This window comes from Xiphophorus couchianus, chromosome 20, assembly GCF_001444195.1.
Source record: "Xiphophorus couchianus chromosome 20, X_couchianus-1.0, whole genome shotgun sequence".
Taxonomy (NCBI): domain Eukaryota; kingdom Metazoa; phylum Chordata; class Actinopteri; order Cyprinodontiformes; family Poeciliidae; genus Xiphophorus; species Xiphophorus couchianus.
In genome coordinates this window covers 16,413,479-16,432,057 of record NC_040247.1, presented here as the reverse complement: position 1 = coordinate 16,432,057, position 18,579 = coordinate 16,413,479, and the positions used below count along the sequence as shown (strand labels likewise).

Below are 18,579 nucleotides of genomic sequence, written 5' to 3'. Positions count from 1 at the left end.
ACACAGTGTAGGAGGCAGCATCATGATGTGGGAGCTTTTTTTTCCTTTAACAGAGCAGTGAATCGTCAAGTTGTTCTGTTCCAGGTGAGAAACATCAATCTCTTGGACCACCTGCTTGTTCTGCAGATCTACATCTCTTTGAAAACATTTGGCCAAGGACGTTTTACAGAAATGGATGTTGGTACCGGAAGGTGAAGCTGCTGGTTATGATGCAGCTGCTGATATTTGAAGATTTGCGATGTTTGCAAAATGCTCAGGTTTTCAGTCTGTATATCGCAGTGTCTAGTGAATCTATAAAATACTTTTCAAATTTGAATTAGTTTGTTTACAATTTAAATCCATTTTACATTCATTGTTGATTGCTGACAATATTTTCAGGCACAGAAACACAAACTATAAGTTAATAATTGATGATTTCGTCTCCTCTTCATATCAGAAACAGGGAGGTGGAGATAAGCCGTCCTCAGCAGTTCTGAAAAAACTTTCCTTTGATTTAAGTGGAAATGTGGAAAAGACAGACAGCATTGTTTGTCTTTTTCACGTTTTTTATTCTTGAGGTTCAAGTTTGTGGCCAAAAAAAAAAATCTAGTTCAAGGATTTTTAAAATTTTTTTAGAGAAAATGTACTGTTTTCTCAGATTCCTGTGGAAATGATTCCCTCAGACTATTAATCGTTACCCTTCGTCTGCTCAGAAATGAGCGCCATGACCTTTGGATTAAAGCAAACCGGAGCGCAGACGGAGGCGGAGAATAATCCCGTTTTGTTTCCGGGACCTGCGAATGGGGGAGGAGTGAGCCGGGAGGTGAGCTTCAGTCATTAAGAGTGAAAGAGATGAAACACTACAGTGTCTGCGATGCAAAAACGAGTAGAAGAAGGTCAGGTGACAAAGCTGCATGATAATTAAATACAGAACCGTCTGTGAGCGATGGGAAGCGAGATCCACATCCTTACTGTCTCACCTGTCTGCGTAGGTCCTAATCAAAGTCCCGACTGCTTTTAGTAGTTTTCGCGGAGAAAAAAAATGAAAAGCTTTTTGCTTCGCTGTGTTTTTATCTTCGCGATGCTGCAGCGGAGCGTCAGGCAGACGGCTGCTTCACCGGACACAGGTGAGTGTCCGAAACTGGAGATAAAAAAATAAAAAATACTGAGATGGAAAAGCAAACCTGTGATGATGCGGCCGGATGGCCTGCGGAGAGCACACTGCATACATATCCAGGTGGAAAAGTCGCTCTCTTATCTGTTACTGTGCAGAATTTAAAAAACGGGGTAATTTTCAGCGCAGCCTTGGCTGAAACGGAGAGAAGCAATCTCATCCCTGCAGCCGGAAAAGGAAACTAAACATGCAGGCAGAGATACGGGGGGGGTAGTTCAGAGCAGAGCAGGTGTGTTAGAATGACCTAGTCAAAGCCCAAACCTACTTCCATAAGAGAATCTGTGGCTTGAAATGTATGTTTAGAGATGCTCTCCATCCAATCTCATTAAGCTGGAGCTACAATCACATTCAGTAAATTGGTTCTAATGAGGTTTGTTTGTGAGATTAAAGGTACATTTTGGAAATAACCATAATTTAAGCAGGTATTATTCATATCTTTAATTAAACTATTACTCTTATTGGTCTGATGTGATGTAACATGCTAAGCTTAAGTGTCCTGCTTTCATTGGCTGTGTGTGAAAAATAACAGAAAGAAAGACTTGGACACATTATTTTCAGTAATTTTCTAATTAATTGAATATGACTGGACTTTGCTAAAAAGAATGAACAAAATGTAGAAAACACGCAGTTTTAGTTGCCGTGAAAGATGTTTCTACAATGTTTTAACACCACACTTTTCAGATTTCTATTTGCATAAAAATAAATAATATGACTTTATCTCATTTCATAATTATGTGTTGGCTGATTTTGGCTTATAACATAAAGGAGTTTGTGGCTGGAATGTGACAAAATGTGAAGAAAGTTTAAACATTTTCTATAAATCCTAAATATCAAAAGTTTGCTATACTGATAAACTGAAGACAATATAAAATGTTTCTCAGCTTAGCTAAACAAGCTAAAGTTTAAAAACTTGGAAGAGGAGAGTTCAGCGTTCTCTGAGCAAGTGACATATTTAAAGGCTGAAAACAAGCCTCCACTGAGCTTTGCATGCAATGCTGGTTAAAATCGTCAAGCTTCACGAAACAACAAATCATTTCACCACAGTCTGATTTGGGCAAGTTTTTACTTGGACGGTGCTGACTCAGAGCTCTAACGTTGTGCTTCACTTCATAAGTGCTAAACAGGCATTTAATTAAGGAGAGCACTTTGTGATCTAATCAGTGAAATTATCTGTAATAATTATGATTACTAGAAGTCACTGCAGGGTATCTCAGATGGAGAACATATTTAAAGTACTCTAAGCTAAAGTGCTCTTTACAGCCACATTCTAAACCTAAAAATCTTTGCTGGTTTTTTTTTTAATTATATCTTTTTTAAATATTAGGATTTTGTAGTATAAATATGTACTAATTAAAGCTCAGACAGATCAAGGAAGATGTACAGATGCTATTTAAAGGGGCAGTATCATGATAAGTTGATTTTTTTTTTAGCTTTATGTCATGTTATAATGTTATTCCATCAAAAACATACCTGGAGGATTATCATGATTCATGCATGCTTGAGAAATCCTTTAATCTCCATGACAACCATTCACCTGTGCAAAACGTCTGATTGGACCTGGCACCGCCTTCAAGACAAAGCTCCTCCTTAGTTTCCAAGCTTCTGAGCTTCCCTTCACTCCTTCAGACTAGCCAGCAGCAATTAGCACATCTGCTGAGCTCATTACAGGAGCTACTTCTCAGTGCAACACTGGTAAAAAAAAAAAAAAAAAAAAGAAAGAGCAGGAGTTTTTAAAGAGACAGAGGCCCAATTTCAAGGCCTTAAGTCATATTTGATATAGATAATATTTTTATAGCAGCTGAAGGAAACATAGTTACTTGATTGTGTTGTAAAATGCCACCATGTTTCTGGAAAACACATCACTGCCCCTTTAAACCATAAACTGTGATTGAAAGCAGACCAGTGGACCAACTCATCTGCCTGCATGAACTGGACAAAAAGTTATTTCCATATAGGAACATGTTACTAGAGTTTTCTTCAGCTGTAAAAAAAAAACCAACAACTAATACTTAATAAAATATGTTCCCACTGAAGATATGATAGTCAAAGTGTTTCTCTAGCTGTGGTTTGGTAATAGTTAAAAGTATTTGCATTATTGAACTTTAAAACATTTGGAATTTTTAGAAAGAAACAACTGGACCACTGCTTTCTCTCTTGACCTTCGTAGATAGTAGGTTGTGTTTTTATATCTACATATTGACCTACAAGTTAATGGCTGCTGTGTTTTTGCTTTTGACCAGGCCAGGATCGTTTCATCACAGTCTAATTATTTCTGTCCAAGCAACAAAGCTGCAAGTCTGCAGAAAAATGTATGTTCTGATGCAAATCTGCTAGATATAAACATTAATAGGAGCGGAGAGAGGCACGTTTACTCTTAGAGATATTATATTTAATTTACATATAAAACTGCAATGGGCTTGGAGAGTTTCAGCTTGAAAGTAGTTTGTCTCAGAACCTTACATTTATTCCACATGAAATTAATAGATTATATTATTAATTTGTGCTTTCTTACCTTCTGTAAGGTAAGAAGTTGTAGGTGAAGTTAATCTAAGATGGACAGGATGGTTTAGCATCTGTGTGTTTGATCTCAGTGCATTTTGAACGGATGCTCTGTGAACTTCACAGGATCATTAACATATTTTTCGTTCATCTTTGCTGCTGTCCTCTGTGGCAGATGGCCCTGGCATCAGATGAGGCCGGTTCTCTGGCAGATGACATCCTCACATCGCTCAAACATGAACTCATTCACCTGAACCTTTCTGCAGAGGAATGTAGAGAGCAGAAAATTCCTTTGCGTGCATTTTAACCAAGAAACGAGATGCATGCGATGTGTGTGTACCTCATTACCTCTGTTTTTCCTATGATGTTTCCCTTCACTGTTATTTGCTGCAATAAAGTCCCTGCCAGGCATTTCTCCCCCTCGACATTTGACTAGTTTCCCTCCACTTTTATGTGATAAATTGACTTTTCTAATCAAATCCCTTGCTTCCTCATTACAGTAGAGCGAAATTTTGCTTGTAGCAACATTAAATTCAAATTAACTCCAGTATTTTCTGATGTGTTGATAATCGTGGCTCATATTCCTGTTGATGCATCTCATGGTTATATGAATCCCTCCTTAGGGACCGTATTGCACCTCTGAAAGTAATAAGATCAGCCATTATTCTGATTCTGAATCTGTTCAATTTCTTATATGTATAATTGTAATGCTATGTATATTATTACTGCTAGTGTGTGGTATGATTAGGAGGAACGACACCTCATTAGTCGCCACTTTTAAAAAAATAATTTCCATGTAGTGTCAACAGGAAGTGAATGTTTCTTCATCCAGCTTTTACAATTCAGTGTGTTGTTGCTTCTTCAAAGCCGATATTCTTTGTACTTTTAGACACATTGAAAGCTAATAGTATGTCTGTCCTATTTTGATTCAAACTAAAATAACTATTGGATAAATTATCCTAATCTTGATTCAGTCATCTTCTGACTTGGCTTTCAGTAAGTTTCATTCATGTTAGAAAAATACATTTTCATCCTGTCAATAATGTTTTTTGGGGGGGGGGTCAAAAGTTACTAAAATATTAAATATATAAATATCAATTTTGTAAGTTACTTTTAAAAAATAAACTATTAATCAAAAATCACATTTCACACATGTTTATACTTCCATTTTGGTCTCAGCTGATTCTAAAAACAAATCAAGCGCTTAAAAAAAACACCCATTGTTTGTTGGGCAACAAGTTAATGTTTGTTGGATTCTGAAAAATGAACCGTTTCAAAACTTTAGTCGCATTCCACGGGCACCGTTACCTAGCAACCCCAGCCAGGCCAGCCCGTTACCTAGCAACCCAAGGGAAACTTCAGAATGTTCAGACCAACTGGTTTGACCGCTGTATGCTCTGTTCAGTGACTGCTGTAAAAGACAAGTGTTTTGTTGTTGATTTACCATCCAGAAGCCTTTGCTGCATTCTTGTTGGTTGTTCAGGAGCTTGTTTCTGCTTTTCAAAGATAAACGGTTGTGTAATTGTGCATCTGCCGGCAGCCATTTTCACTCGGGCGGTGTAGCCAGCAGACGTTTATTAGGATTTAAAGTGACAAGAGGCCCTGAAACAGCTCAAAATAGGCAGAACTGACCCGACTAAAATATTATTACCTAAGAATGATCTTGTGTAAAAAACATTTTAGCCCGTAGACCCATCTTAACCTGTTCAAGGAAGCATAATAGATAGCTTTAAGTCTGAAATGTTATTATATAAATGATCTTATTTTCTGTCCTCCTCAGAGTTGAACTGCTGTGAAGGGGACATTCTCCTGTTGCTGGACTCCTCTGGAAGCGTGACCACTTCTGAGTTCTCTCGCTTTTTGACCTTTGTTGCCAAACTCCTCCACCCGTTTACCCTGGGCCGGGGCCACGTCAGGGTGGCTCTGCTGCTGGTGGGTACCACTCCTCAGCTGGAGTTCAGCCTGGATGTCCACAGCAACCAGGAGAGTCTGCTGAGAGCCCTGCAGAGTGTCCACCAGCAGCAGGGAGACACCAACACGAAGGCCGCCATAGAGCTGGCGAAGCGGCTGCTGTTGGAGGCAGACGGGGACGTCCCCAAGGTGCTGCTGTGGCTGACGGACGGAGTCCAGCCTGGAGACGTGGAGAAGGCGATGTCTGAGCTGAAGGCTCGCGGAGTTTATGTGTTAATTGTTTATACGATTCATGGCAACCACCAGGTGTTACAGCGCGTGGCGACGCCTCCGCTGGAGTCAAACCTGTACTCCGTGGACATGGAAAGCATCGACATCATCACAGAAGACCTGAGGGAGGCCATCATCAGTATGTGTGTGTGTTTTTAAATGTGTAATTAACTATAAATAAACAGCCCCTCATCTGGTGCTATTTGCTCCGTCCAGACGGTCTGGGCTCTCGGAGTCGTGAACTCTGTTGATTTTACCCAATCATAAATGTTTCCCTGTGATGTATATCCACCAGTTCAATGCTGTTAATGTTAATGCTGGATTGAATGGCTTCGTTCACTTCTTCCTCTGCCAGTACTAAAGCTACAGGCAGACTCCAATTATAAAACAATGCAGAAAATAAATGTCATCGTTCAAAACTTCTCCTGATTGAGAAATTCAACTCAATGGGAGAAATCCCAGACTGAGTTGTGAAGAGAGATTATAATCAAGCAAAATTGTGTAGAAAGACCAAAGTCAGGCTAATAAATGATACATATAATAATAAAGTACATTCTATTGTCTTCACCTCTTTTTATTCCTGTAGAAATCATTCGTGCAGAACGACTGAGCGTGGTTCGATTGACTTCCCATAGTGCAGTGCTGCAATGGCGTCCTGTTCTGGCTGCTGACAGCGGTCACTATGAGCTGAGCTATAAAGCTGTGGATGGTCGCCGCTCTGAGAAAACTAGGGTTCTCCCCAGCAGCTCCAGCCAGGCGGAGCTGACCCAGCTGCAGCCCGACACGACGTACACGGCCTCCCTCCGGCCAGAGTCCAACCAGCGGCTGCACAGCACACTGACTGTGAAGTTCACCACACTTCCTGGTAAAAATCACATGTCCGCTTTTTATTAGTTACACTTTCTTCTCCTTTACTAACTATAGAAAAGACAGAGGAGTAATGTGTTTTTTAAAATACATATTAAGTTTTTACAATGTGAAACATACATGAATTATGGAATAGTAAGAATATGTGTATGTAGCAGATTACTGGGCAAAGAAAATCAATAAATATATTGATTCAGTAAAACAAAACAAAGCAAATATAAAAAATAAAAAAAAAACAGCGATGCAACGAACAATTACGTAAAATCACCATATACGCTTCATAATGCCTGTCTATAAAGGCATGAGTGACACATTAAGAGACAGACTGTTCATTTGGATCAATCTTATACTGAATGAAATGGCTCAAAAACTGCCGCAAGAGACTGCAGAATTTATTAACGAAGCTTTAGTTATCACTCTGCAATTTCTCCACATGGAGGATCTCATTAAGTTCAGCTAAACACATTTTAAACGAAATCACTTTATCCGATTTCTACAATTTTAATTATTGTCTGGGCTATTACCATTCCATCCATACGTCGCAGTCGTTTGCATAGAGATGCTGCAGTTCATAAATGAAGCAGAATATTAAAATAAAACACTGCACTTCTATATTTTTGAAAATGTCTCACTAATACTGGTAGAGTTTGAGACAAGGGGTCATGAGTAAAGTCTTAAACGTAACTATTTCTGCATTGAATGTTTTTCACATTCAATTCATCCCAATTTACACTTTAACTTTGGCATCTAGATGAAACTCTCTCTGGGTCACTCAAATTAAATAATTGACTTTGAGTCTAATTAAGACAGATTTAGCCTAATCAAGAACTTTTGACCTAATTTGCATTTATTAAATTAACTCAAATTACAGCGAACAACTTAAGTGTGAATCAAGAGGTCGGTTTAAATTCAGCATGTCTTTTTTTTATCATTTCATTTAGATGTTTTAAGTCCAGCAGAGGTCACCTTGTCTGACCCTGGTCCCCGTCAGGTCCGCGTCAGCTGGGGCCCGCTGCAGCCGGCTCGGGTACAGCGATACACTCTGGAGTACGGAGCGATTCCAAGCGGTCGTGTTCACACTGTGGATGTGAGCAACCAGAAAAGCTCTGTGTTGCTGAGTAACCTGGAGCCAGGCACTCAGTACCTGATCACAGTGAGCGCTCTGCACCTGGATGGAAAGGAGAGAGCCATGTCTGTGAGAGCCTGCACTCAGGAAGGTTGGTGCGTCAGGGTCAGCTCCTCCTTCAATGTCAGTGTCAGTTTATTTGTATAGCAAACAACAAATGTTGTTTCAACGAATAAAATTGGGTCTTGATATAAAAGCAGTACGGACAAAAGGAATAATAGCAAAACTCTGGTCACCTCTGACTTTTATCTTAAATCTAGGAATATCTAAAGGTATTTCCACACCTGATAGTCTGGTTCAACTCAGTTGCAACATTTGTTACATTTTCAGCTGGTGTGGTTCACTTTCACACTGCACTGTCAAATCAAACAAATTGAAAAAATTTTCCCCTCCTCGCCTGAGGTGGCGCTGCACCAAGAACCAATAAATGAAACGACACGAAAACCTCCAAAAAAGATATGAGCGTAACTTCCTTCTTCACAAAATGGTAACAAAAATGGAGTGGCGTCAGATTTCAGTGATGGAGGGTTTCTCTTTTGTCTTTGGTAAAATCCACAAGCCATTTCATTGTCCTGCTGGTGCTAGACTCTTCCATTTGTTTTGGTTGCATTTACCCAGCATGCCTTGCGCTGTAGTCTGCTTCCTGCCTCTGCAGCGGTCTCCAATCCATTCAAAGCCAGAGTTCATTTTAGCTGAAATGAGATCTGGGTTTTTAGGCGGACTGGTTTGTTTTTTTAGTCCTTATCGGAGTTTGATTGCACATTCACATCTTCAAAAACGAACTGGACTTTCCATACAATCAAACTAGAGTTTGATTAAAGTGGACTAAACACTGCTGGTGTGAATGCACCCTATGAGAAAATGGTTGGTTTACCGAAGTGCTCTTACTAGAGTGTGGATGTTAAGAACAATAAAGTTAGGCCTTTTAAATGATAAAAGTAAGCAATAAAATCTTAAAATAAATCGTAAAACAGACCTGTTAAAAGACAAGCTGCTGAATTGTGGATGATTTGTAGGCAATGAAGAGATGATTTATATGTTCTAGCCCGGGATACAAAGCGGTACACTAATCCAACCCAGAGATAATAACAGAGTGACTCACAGTTCATTGTGGATTTTTGTCAGTTTTAAAGTGTTTTATTTACTTGTTGAAACTGTTTTCCCTGCAGTATAGAAACTGGTGTGTGTTTGTTTTTTCTGCAGAAGCTCGGCCCGCCTTGACCGACCTCCGACTGACCCTGACAGATCGGCAGGAAGGGAATGAGGTCCAAGCATCCTGGCAGACCAACACAGAAGGACTGAAAGGTTACTGGGTCAGCTGGGAGAGAAAAGGTTCCCAAAACTCCCAGTCAGAACGCTCCCTCTCCACCGCTTATCTTCCCCCTTCGCCTCCTTCAGTCCGACTCGCCCACCCCGCTCCGAACAGCCGGGTGTGCGTGTCTCCGGTCTACAGCTCGGGCCGAGGAGATGGGATCTGCTGCACTGCCAAGACAAACAGCGGGTAGATGGCCTGACAGGATCCGTTCATCTAATTACTGTAATTATATTCATGAAGCGTTGGGTTCTTACTGGAGTGTCTCTGTAGAGTATTTCAGTCTGTGTGGATGAAAACTGGGGAGTCAAACCGAGTATCTTACAGCACTGCAGATACATCCTAGTCTGTTATCTTATTTCCTGAGGTTTATTTTATTTGTGTACAGAAGATTTAGAACAAAATCAGTCATGAAGATACTTTAATATCAGTCCAATCTGTCTCTTGTTTGCACCATCACTCACTTCATCTAAAGAAATGAAAACCTGGAACAAACACGAACCTTAAACTTGTGATATTTAAGTGTTTTAGCTATAATCTCCACTTCTTAAATTTATTTTGCTGCTCCAGTTTTCAAGAGAATTAATTCCTTAGTTTAATTGCTTGTCTAATTAGTACAACTTTCTCTAAAAGATCCAATAGAAACAATTCTTTGTAATCAAATTGAACCAGTGTTTATTAGGGCTAATTATTGATAAATTAATCCAGATTTATGTAAAGCACATCACTTATACTAACTTCATGTTTTAGTCAACTCGTTTCCTTTTTTCTTGCACATTTATCGCCATCTAGAGGCTGGATCAAGTATAGTTGTGGTAAAAAAGAAAGCACACCCTGAGTCAAAATCATCCATTTTTTAATAATTCACAAAACTATTGAATTCTCAGTTTAAATCCATAACTTCAATCATGTTGATGTTTAAAATGAAAGCTAAAATGCACATCCCAAAAATCTCTACAAAATACAGAATCATTCAATAAATTAGAATATTATTAAAATATTTTCTCAGTAACTCAGTTCAATAAGTCAAACACATTACAAAGATTAATTGCAGACAAATTGATGTGTCCAACTCTTTATTTTAGTAAGTTTTCCACTAATAAAAACATGACAAAAAGGACCAGTCAGAAAAATAAGAAAAAATTGCCGTCAGACAATAAGAAAAAAACATTTTAATACAGAAAATATGAACTTGATAAAAAGCTTGCACTTTAATATTTATATAATATTAATATTTAAGCAGTTTAATACCTGCTTAAATATTATTTTCAAAAGGTACCTTTAATCAGACCAATGAGCCTCATCGGACCGTTTATTGTAATTTATTTAATTTGACTTTATGTTAGCAGCATACTCTCCTTTCAGATTGAATCTATATTACAGTCAAGTCTGAGTAATGTTTGCTGAGATTGATAAAACATATTGATTAAAAGGAAATGACAAATTTGTCACTATTCTGTTAAATACGTCTTTTTGAAAATATGTTTCTTTTCTCAATGCTGATTGCTGCAGCTGTGAATAGATTTACAACCCTTGCTTAGCGTGCTTCAGCTTTTTTCAAAATACATTTCTATGAAATGATTACATTTCTATGACTGCTGATTTAAATAAATGCCTAAAATGCCACATTAAATCCTTTCTGGTGGTTAAATATATAATATCTGTGGTATTTATTTTGTTTTTATATTAACCATTGCACGTATTTCTCTTGATCAATGACATATTTTGTCACATTCGTGACTTAAGATTACTTTGTACTTTGTTTTCAGCTTCATATAAATGAAGTCTGAGATCTTCTGTTAACCAGCAGACAACCTGCTGCAGGTGGATGCATACACACAAAAATGTCTTCATTTCCTTCAGGTGCAAAGTCTAAAGTTGCAACTCAAGCACATTTTGCTCAGGAGAGTTGATTAATCTCCTGTGTTTCATTAACACACACTTTAATCTCCCTGAGGTTGAAAACATTGTGATGCTTTATGGCTTTTTACGGCTCATTTGGATGTAAAATCATGGGTATGTGTAACCAAAAGGTCAATTTTCTGCTATGATGTAACACAAATGATTTTCTTCAGTTTTTGCTGCAGTGGAAAGATGTAAATATATCCAAAGAGAGAGAAAATCTCCAAGCTGATTGCTTCCCTGATGCTTAAGTTACATAAGCAATATTCTTGGAAAGCTGATTTGGACTTTCTCAGTAAACATTCACAATGAAGGTGGAGCTTGATTTGGGGTGAGATGCTGCTGACATGAGTCCATAAATTTAAAATTTTAACTCAGTAGATCAAGACATGGAGCAAAAGGCAACCGTCAAACTTGTTGGGAAAGGACTTAGCACACCTCTTAGCGCCTTCTACATCATTCTGGTGGCTCTAGGAATTGTGGGTAATATCATTGTATTTGGAGTCATTGGAAAGAGTGTGATGGTGGAGCACAGCACGAGACATCACTCGGACATTATTATCGTTAATTTGGCGATGTCCAACCTCATGGTGTTACTTTTGAGGAACGTGTTGCTTGTCTTTTGGGATCTGGGCTTCAAGGTATGAACTGCTTACAGAAACATCTGATGTACTGCTCAAAAAACTAAAAACTATGGATATAAAAGAATTAAAAAAGTGTTTTGCTTGTGGGACTAGCTCTCATTTTGCACATAGAGTTTAGGTCTACTCACTGTTAGCAGAAATGTCATCGTATCTGGACTTTAAAGAGCTTCTTTTTCTTCATTTTAAACATATTACATATTACATAAACATATTAAACAAAATAACTTGATACAAAAGTTTAATCTCATCAGATATTTTATCTATTCCATTTGAGGTCAAACTTATAAATACAGGTTAAAATTTATACATTTAATGCCACTTATAATGAATGAAATGCCCCCTAACAAATTGCACCAGAAGCATACTTTTTGAAGAACACACATCAGCTGTTCTTCATTGATCCAAAGCCAATCAATTTGACGTAATTTCAAATTCCTCAAAACAAACATTGGGTTTTAAACATATTCACAGTAACTGGAGATATCACTGCATCTTTCCACTTTTATTATTTTTTGCTCCTTTTATCTTCTTGGTTTTCATTTACTTAGTTGTTTAGTTTAATGTTGCAAGCTTAGTTAAAGAGTTTATTGAATTAAATGTTTTAAATCAAATCAAATCAAATGTTATTTGTTTAGCACATGTCAGCAACAGGCCAGTTCAGAGCGCTTTACGTCATAAAAACACAAAAATCAACAACTGCACTGTTACATTTTTCTGTCATTACATGTCAAAATGTTGGCTATTGTTTCATTTAAGTAACAAAAGCAACTGTGAACAGGTGGGGTTTTATTCACTTGTCTAAAGGATTAAAGGCAGATTTAAAGGAACTCACTGTTTCAGCAGTTTTGCAATTTTCTGGAAGTTTATTCCAGATTTGTGATGCATAGAAGCTGAATGCTGCTTCTCCAATGTTTGGTTCTGGTTCTGGTTCTGCAGAGTAAACTGGAACTGGACGTTGGTGTATATATGTAAGTAAATTCTTAGATTTTGGAGAAAAGTTGTCTGTATTTATTCTGTGTATGTGCAGGGCTTGGTGTGCGACCTCACTTCATCTATATTTTTTGTAATGCCACACCTGACCAGGCAGGTATTCATAACTGAGCGCCTGAAAGCTAGCTGTATATTATTTCCTGATAATCGGATGGTGCTCTGACTTGGTATTTTTATCTAAAATACTAACTTTGTTAAGAATTTCCTTTAGCACTTATTATTAGCAATCCATAGCCAAACGAAACCTATTGCTGCTCTACATTGTAGTTCCTATTTTAAAAAGTGGGTAAATGAAACAACCCACCCAAAAATCTGGACCTAAGGATATAAACCAGTGAATAAAAATCAATCAGATATTTGCTGATCAGCAGAAAATCTGCTACAAGTGATTAAAGGTCTGCACTTCCTTCAGGGTGATGGCGCAACGGGTAAAGATGCAAAGCAAGCACATTTTCCTTAGGGGAGTTGATTAATCTCTCGTGTTTCATTAACACACACCTTAATTTCCCAGAGGTTGGAAAAATTGTGATGTTTTATATCTTTCTGTGGTCCATAAGGAAGTCAAATCGTCGGTAGGTGGAACCAAGAAATCAATTTTCAGCTTGATTTGAACTGTCTCAGTAAACATTCACAATGAAGCTGGAGCTTGATTTGGGACGAGATGCTGACATGAGTTCAGCAATTCAACATTTTAACACAACGGCTGAAATTATGGAGCAAGACACAATCAAAATACTTGTGGGAATGGGACTTCGTTCACCTCTGTCTCCTGCACTGACCGCCTTCCACATCATTCTTGTGGCCCTAGGAATTGTGGGTAATATCATTGTGTTTGGAGTCATTGGAAAGAGTGTGATGATGGAGCGCAGCACGAGACATCACTCGGACATTATTATCGTTAATTTGGCGATGTCCAACCTCATGGTGTCTTTTGTCAGGAACATACTGCTTATCATTTCAGACCTGGGCTTCAGGGTATGAACTGCTTACATAAACATCTGATATACTGCAAAAAAAGTAAAAATATGCATTGGAAGCAACTCATGGAAAAATGTTGTACTTGTTGAACTAGATCTCATTTTACACATGCAGTTAAAGTCAGAAGTTTAGAAACACACAGTGTATATGATATTTATGACCTCAGGAAATATAAATATGTGCAATATGGTGCATACACATACAAACCATTTTAAGATAAAGTAAAAGCATTATTTACGTATATGTATCTTATTGTAATGGCAATACTTAATTTGCTAAAAATATATATATATCTGACATAAGACCCCAAAATGTATTCAGTTTCAACTTGGTTTTGAAGCTAGTTTAGCTTGTAAAAAAAAGGGAAACTCCAAACAAGTATATTAAGCTTTTTAAACTAATAATGCTTATTATTACATTATAAAAATAAATGGGAGATTATTGGTATTTTTTTTTACCCATACCCAGCCTGAACATGGTTAAAATCTGTGAGTAGATATTTCTCCGAGTGTTACCTAACAAAATCTTCGCACTTCCTTCAGGTTGATGGTGAAAGATGGAAAGCTGCAACTCAAGCACAATTTGCTCAAGAAAATTGATTAATCTCTTGTGTTTCATTAACATACACCTTAATCTCCCTAAGGTTGAAAACATTGTGATGCTTTGTTGCTTTCTCTGGCTCATGTGGAGACTGGCTCATCAGTAGGTGGAACCAAAAGGTCCATTTTCAGCTGTGATGTCACTGGAAGGATCTTCTTCAGGTTGTACATATTTGCGGTATTCTTGGATGTTCACCTGATTTGGACTTTCTCAGTAAACATTCACAATGAAGAGGGAACTTAATTTGGGCCGGGATGCTGACATGGGTTCAGAAATTCTACATTTTGAAACAACGACTCAAGATATGGAGCAAGAGACAACCACTAAGCTTGTGGGGATGGGATTTCGCACCGCTGTTTCCCCTGCAGAGAGCGCCTTTTACATCATTTTGGTGGCTCTGGGAATTGTGGGTAATTCTATTGCGATAGGAGTGATTGGAAAGAGTGTGATGATGGATCGTGGGCCGGGACATAACTCAGACATCATTATTGTCAATTTGGCAGTGTCCAATCTAATGGTGTCCATCATGAGGAACCTGCTGCTTATCATTTCAGAGCTTGCTTCAAGGTATGAACTGTTTAAATACACATCTGATGTGCTGCTCAAAAAACTAAAGTATGTTTGGGAAGCAAACCATTGAAAAGTGTTTTGCTTTTCTAGTGCAACAGCTCAAAATTTGAACTGTTGAACTAGCTCAAATTTGACCTCATAGCTTTATATCTGGACTACAGCTTCTGTAACCACCTTTTTTCAGTGTTGATTAATTTTGGAACAAAAATGTCAACAAATTTTAAACAAAGTAACCGGATGCAAAAGTTTCATTCATCATCGGCAAGCTTCTGCCACAGTTCTGAGTTCATATATTTGTCATCTCCTCTTTCCAGAGCTGGTTTATGTGTCTTAGTTGGTTTCCTGTCAAGGACATCACATTTTATTTCACAGATTTTTCAAGACAGATGAGATTAGGAGCTATTCTCCTAGCTTAATGTAACCTTTATGTTCCTAATGGTTCTGTGTAAACACTGAATTGTTTCAACCGTTTGACCCAAACTGCTAACCTTTAGATGAAACTAAATCTGTTAGGATGTTCAAGAACAACCCAGGGTGAACCAAGGCTTGAGTCCATCAGAAAGCAACTGGGACAACAGTGTCACTTGTCCAAATTAAAGACAGTATTACACTGCTGTAAACTGAAAGAGTGTCATTAATTGTTGACGTGGCAGGAGATAGGCAGACAAACTTTAAAACCAAACCAAACTGATGGAAATATAGGGGTAAAAAGACCAAAAGACACCTAGCATAACTAGGTGCTAGCACCTAGCACCTAGTTTTCTAAGGTTAGAAAACACAATAATCTGACAATAACTGGAAACCAAAGCAAGTAGTTGATTGCACCAATTCAGAAAGAGCTGATACCAAATAAACACAGATTGGGAGACAGATTTGGTGGCGTGACATTTCCTGTTTCATCCACAGTCTTCAATCCACAACTTTGTTTTTATTGTCAGGCAGTTATGAAGCACAGTAGCAAAACACTAGATGACTGCTGTGCAAGTTACTCAACAGGTTGTTGCTAAGTAACCAAAGAATGAGTGAGTTGTTGATTCCACCAACTTTGCTTAGCTGGCTATGTTAAAGCCTTTCCTCTGCCTACGTCCCCCAGAATGCCGTGTGGTTCTGGATCAGAGTTCAGTTAATATTCTTGAATACTGAATTTTCCACCAGACATACTATTTATTGATATTGATCACGTGTCTATCACAATTTATACCGTTATTGATTTATTGTCCATCGGCCCTATGATCTAAATGCAGAGTGTACTCCAAGACATGAAAACACACAAAGCTCACCCAAACAAAATATCTCTTTTCCAGCTGTACTCCTCCAAAGGCTGGTGTCAGTTCCTGATGGGAGTCTGGGTCTGGTTGCGGTCGGTCAACGTGTGGTCGACGTTCTTCCTCAGCGCGTTCCACCTCCACACTCTGAAGCGCGTGACTCCGACTATTGGAGACCTTCAGGGGCCAAGGAGCACCTACAGGACCCTGCTGCTGAGCCTGGCCATCATCTGGATTTTAAACTTTCTTTACTCCATTCCTGCTCATATTTTCTCCACCAGTGGCAATGAAAACACCACAGAGGTGAGACAAACATGAAGTTTGCATGTTTTTCCCAGGCATTTATGATCCTTCTTTGTTTGTCCAAAGAAGCAGCTCCAGTAGGCTGACTTCACAACAGACACACAAACACTCAACATTGAAAGACTATCACACAATTGGTAACTGAAACATTATTTTGTATCAAAAATCAAAACATACCTTACAATATACTTGTAGGTATGTTTACTGTCAACTTGATTACTGATGGTAATCAAGTAGGTGATTGCCATCAGTTCATCAACTTCTGAACCTATACATTAAATAAACTACAATAAATAACCTTAAACAAACTACAGAGCAATGACTCCCAATGAGCAGCAGTTAACAGTTGTAAAATTGAACATCGCTATAATGCATATTGATTATAACACCGAACAACATATACAAAATATTGCAAAATTTACAATATGTGATGTATATGATTAAATTTGTCTAAAATATATGTTAAAAATGTAAAGCGTGTAAAGAAAACACAGAGTTGACAGTAACAGTCAAAAATAGCAACAGGAAAGGGGGAGGAGCTGCCAGCTACCAGTTGCTAAGGTAACCACCAACCGTCAAGAGCAACATAAAAATGTCAGGAGAAAATAACTTTTTGACTACGCAAAAATGAATTTGAAGAATAAATAAACCAGTTTTGACAAACGTTATAACTATAGTATTGTTAAAATTAAACTCTGTTACAAATATGTGGGCTATTCTCTATTAAAGAAGCCACAATCCAAAATATGACTTTTGTTCATTTATCAAGTTATAATTCCACCGTTTATTTCTACATTTATAAATGTCAGAGTACCAAACAAAATATTTAATTAACAACGAAATTTTTAAGTTATTATAACTAAATACTTCATTATTTTGCTAACTAAATATTTAGTTCCATACTAAATATTTATTTCACAAAAACGAAACATTTAATTTTCAAACTAAATACTTATTTTCCAAACTAAATATTAGATGTTCAATTGAGAACTAAATATTCAGTTTGCCAACTCAATATTTAGGACCAACTAAATATTTAATTCTTGTTAATTTTTTGTGTAACTTTACAAACGGCACCCTATTGAACCCAGCTTCTCTCACAATAACTTTTGGAAACAGACTCCACAACCCTAAACAACTACCTGGATATAAGAAATGGACGGATTATCTTTCTAATTTGCATTTCTTCTTCCTCCTCCTCTGATCTCAGACTCTCATGTTGGTGAGCAGCACAACGCGCCCCCTGCTGGGCTGTGTGTGGAACTTCCCGTCAAACTACTCTGGCCTGGCCTACGCCACCACATCCATGATGGTCCATGAAATATTCCCAATCATCTTGATGGCGGTCACCAACATGATGTCTCTCTACATTCTCAACACTTACGGCCGGTCGAGGAGCTCTGTTCAGGACGCCCCTGTTTTAAAACGAGTGCCAGCAGAGAAGCGAGCCGCCAAGGTAACACAGACCCTAGAGTCCAAATACGGTTCCAAGACTACTAGAACGGTATTTGTTCCAATACTGTTGATATTGGAACAAACATCAACAGTATTTGTTCCAAAAGTTTATTTTTGATCTTCCATGGATGAATTTCTTTTATTTCTAGGTGATTCTTGCGCTTGTCATGCTTTTCATCGTCTCTTGGGGAACCAGCATCATCTCTGTCAACTATTTCAACTACAACCGAGGCTCCTCAGCTGAGTTTCTGCTGGTCGTAGCTCGCTTCGGAAACAGCATCTTCATCACCATGTCGCCTGTTGTTCTGGCAATCGGCCACCGCCGGCTTCGTTCGTGCATGAAGTCTTCTGTCTCTGACTGAAATTTTCTGGGTGAAGAGCAACACTTGGTCCTTTAGGCCACAAAACAATCCCAGTAAATCCTCCATCCACCTGTTGTTCAAAGTGTTTGTTAGAGTGGATACAATGCCTCGCAAAATTATCCATGCTTCTTGAACTTTCTCACATGTCTTCATGCTTAAAGATGAAGATCTGAAATGTGGGGCAAATGTGTTTTGCCCCTTCTTTACTGCATTGGCCGACAGGTGCAAATGAGCAGCAAACACCGGAATGATGCAAATTCCAAAACACACAAACACAAAACAAAACCCAAATGCAACAGAAAAATGCTGCAATTTTTCAAAAGACCACAATGAACTAAACCAATTCAAATGGAAGCTACAGCAATCACAAGA

General features: G+C 38.2%; 2 protein-coding genes across 2 annotated transcripts; both read left to right on the top strand.

Moving 5' to 3' along the window:
* The first annotated feature begins 776 nt into the window (after window positions 1-776).
* On the top strand, window positions 777-12,508 carry LOC114134873 (von Willebrand factor A domain-containing protein 1). Its single transcript, XM_028001727.1, has 5 exons — window positions 777-1,106; window positions 5,433-5,972; window positions 6,420-6,698; window positions 7,642-7,917; window positions 9,030-12,508. Exons 1-5 carry the CDS (start codon window positions 1,022-1,024, stop codon window positions 9,329-9,331), a joined length of 1,482 nt encoding a protein of 493 aa, XP_027857528.1. The 5' UTR covers window positions 777-1,021; the 3' UTR covers window positions 9,332-12,508.
* A 910-nt stretch (window positions 12,509-13,418) lies between these two features.
* Window positions 13,419-18,504, top strand: ora3.1 (olfactory receptor class A related 3, tandem duplicate 1). The gene is made up of 4 exons (XM_028003461.1): window positions 13,419-13,649; window positions 16,127-16,390; window positions 17,601-17,846; window positions 17,995-18,504. Exons 1-4 carry the CDS (start codon window positions 13,419-13,421, stop codon window positions 18,205-18,207), a joined length of 954 nt encoding a protein of 317 aa, XP_027859262.1. The 3' UTR covers window positions 18,208-18,504.
* Window positions 18,505-18,579: the final 75 nt, after the last annotated feature.

What these genes read in the sequence shown, in the direction of transcription:
- ora3.1 (XM_028003461.1), top strand. Translation starts at nt 13,419, where the DNA reads ATGGGACTTCGTTCACCTCTGTCTCCTGCACTGACCGCCTTCCACATC. An exon ending in TTTCAGACCTGGGCTTCAGG is followed by an intron (nt 13,650 to 16,126) that starts GTATGAACTGCT and finishes TCTCTTTTCCAG; the next exon opens with CTGTACTCCTCCAAAGGCTG. An exon ending in GCAATGAAAACACCACAGAG is followed by an intron (nt 16,391 to 17,600) that starts GTGAGACAAACA and finishes CTCTGATCTCAG; the next exon opens with ACTCTCATGTTGGTGAGCAG.
- LOC114134873 (XM_028001727.1), top strand. Translation starts at nt 1,022, where the DNA reads ATGAAAAGCTTTTTGCTTCGCTGTGTTTTTATCTTCGCGATGCTGCAG. An exon ending in GGCTGCTTCACCGGACACAG is followed by an intron (nt 1,107 to 5,432) that starts GTGAGTGTCCGA and finishes TGTCCTCCTCAG; the next exon opens with AGTTGAACTGCTGTGAAGGG. An exon ending in GAAGTTCACCACACTTCCTG is followed by an intron (nt 6,699 to 7,641) that starts GTAAAAATCACA and finishes CATTTCATTTAG; the next exon opens with ATGTTTTAAGTCCAGCAGAG.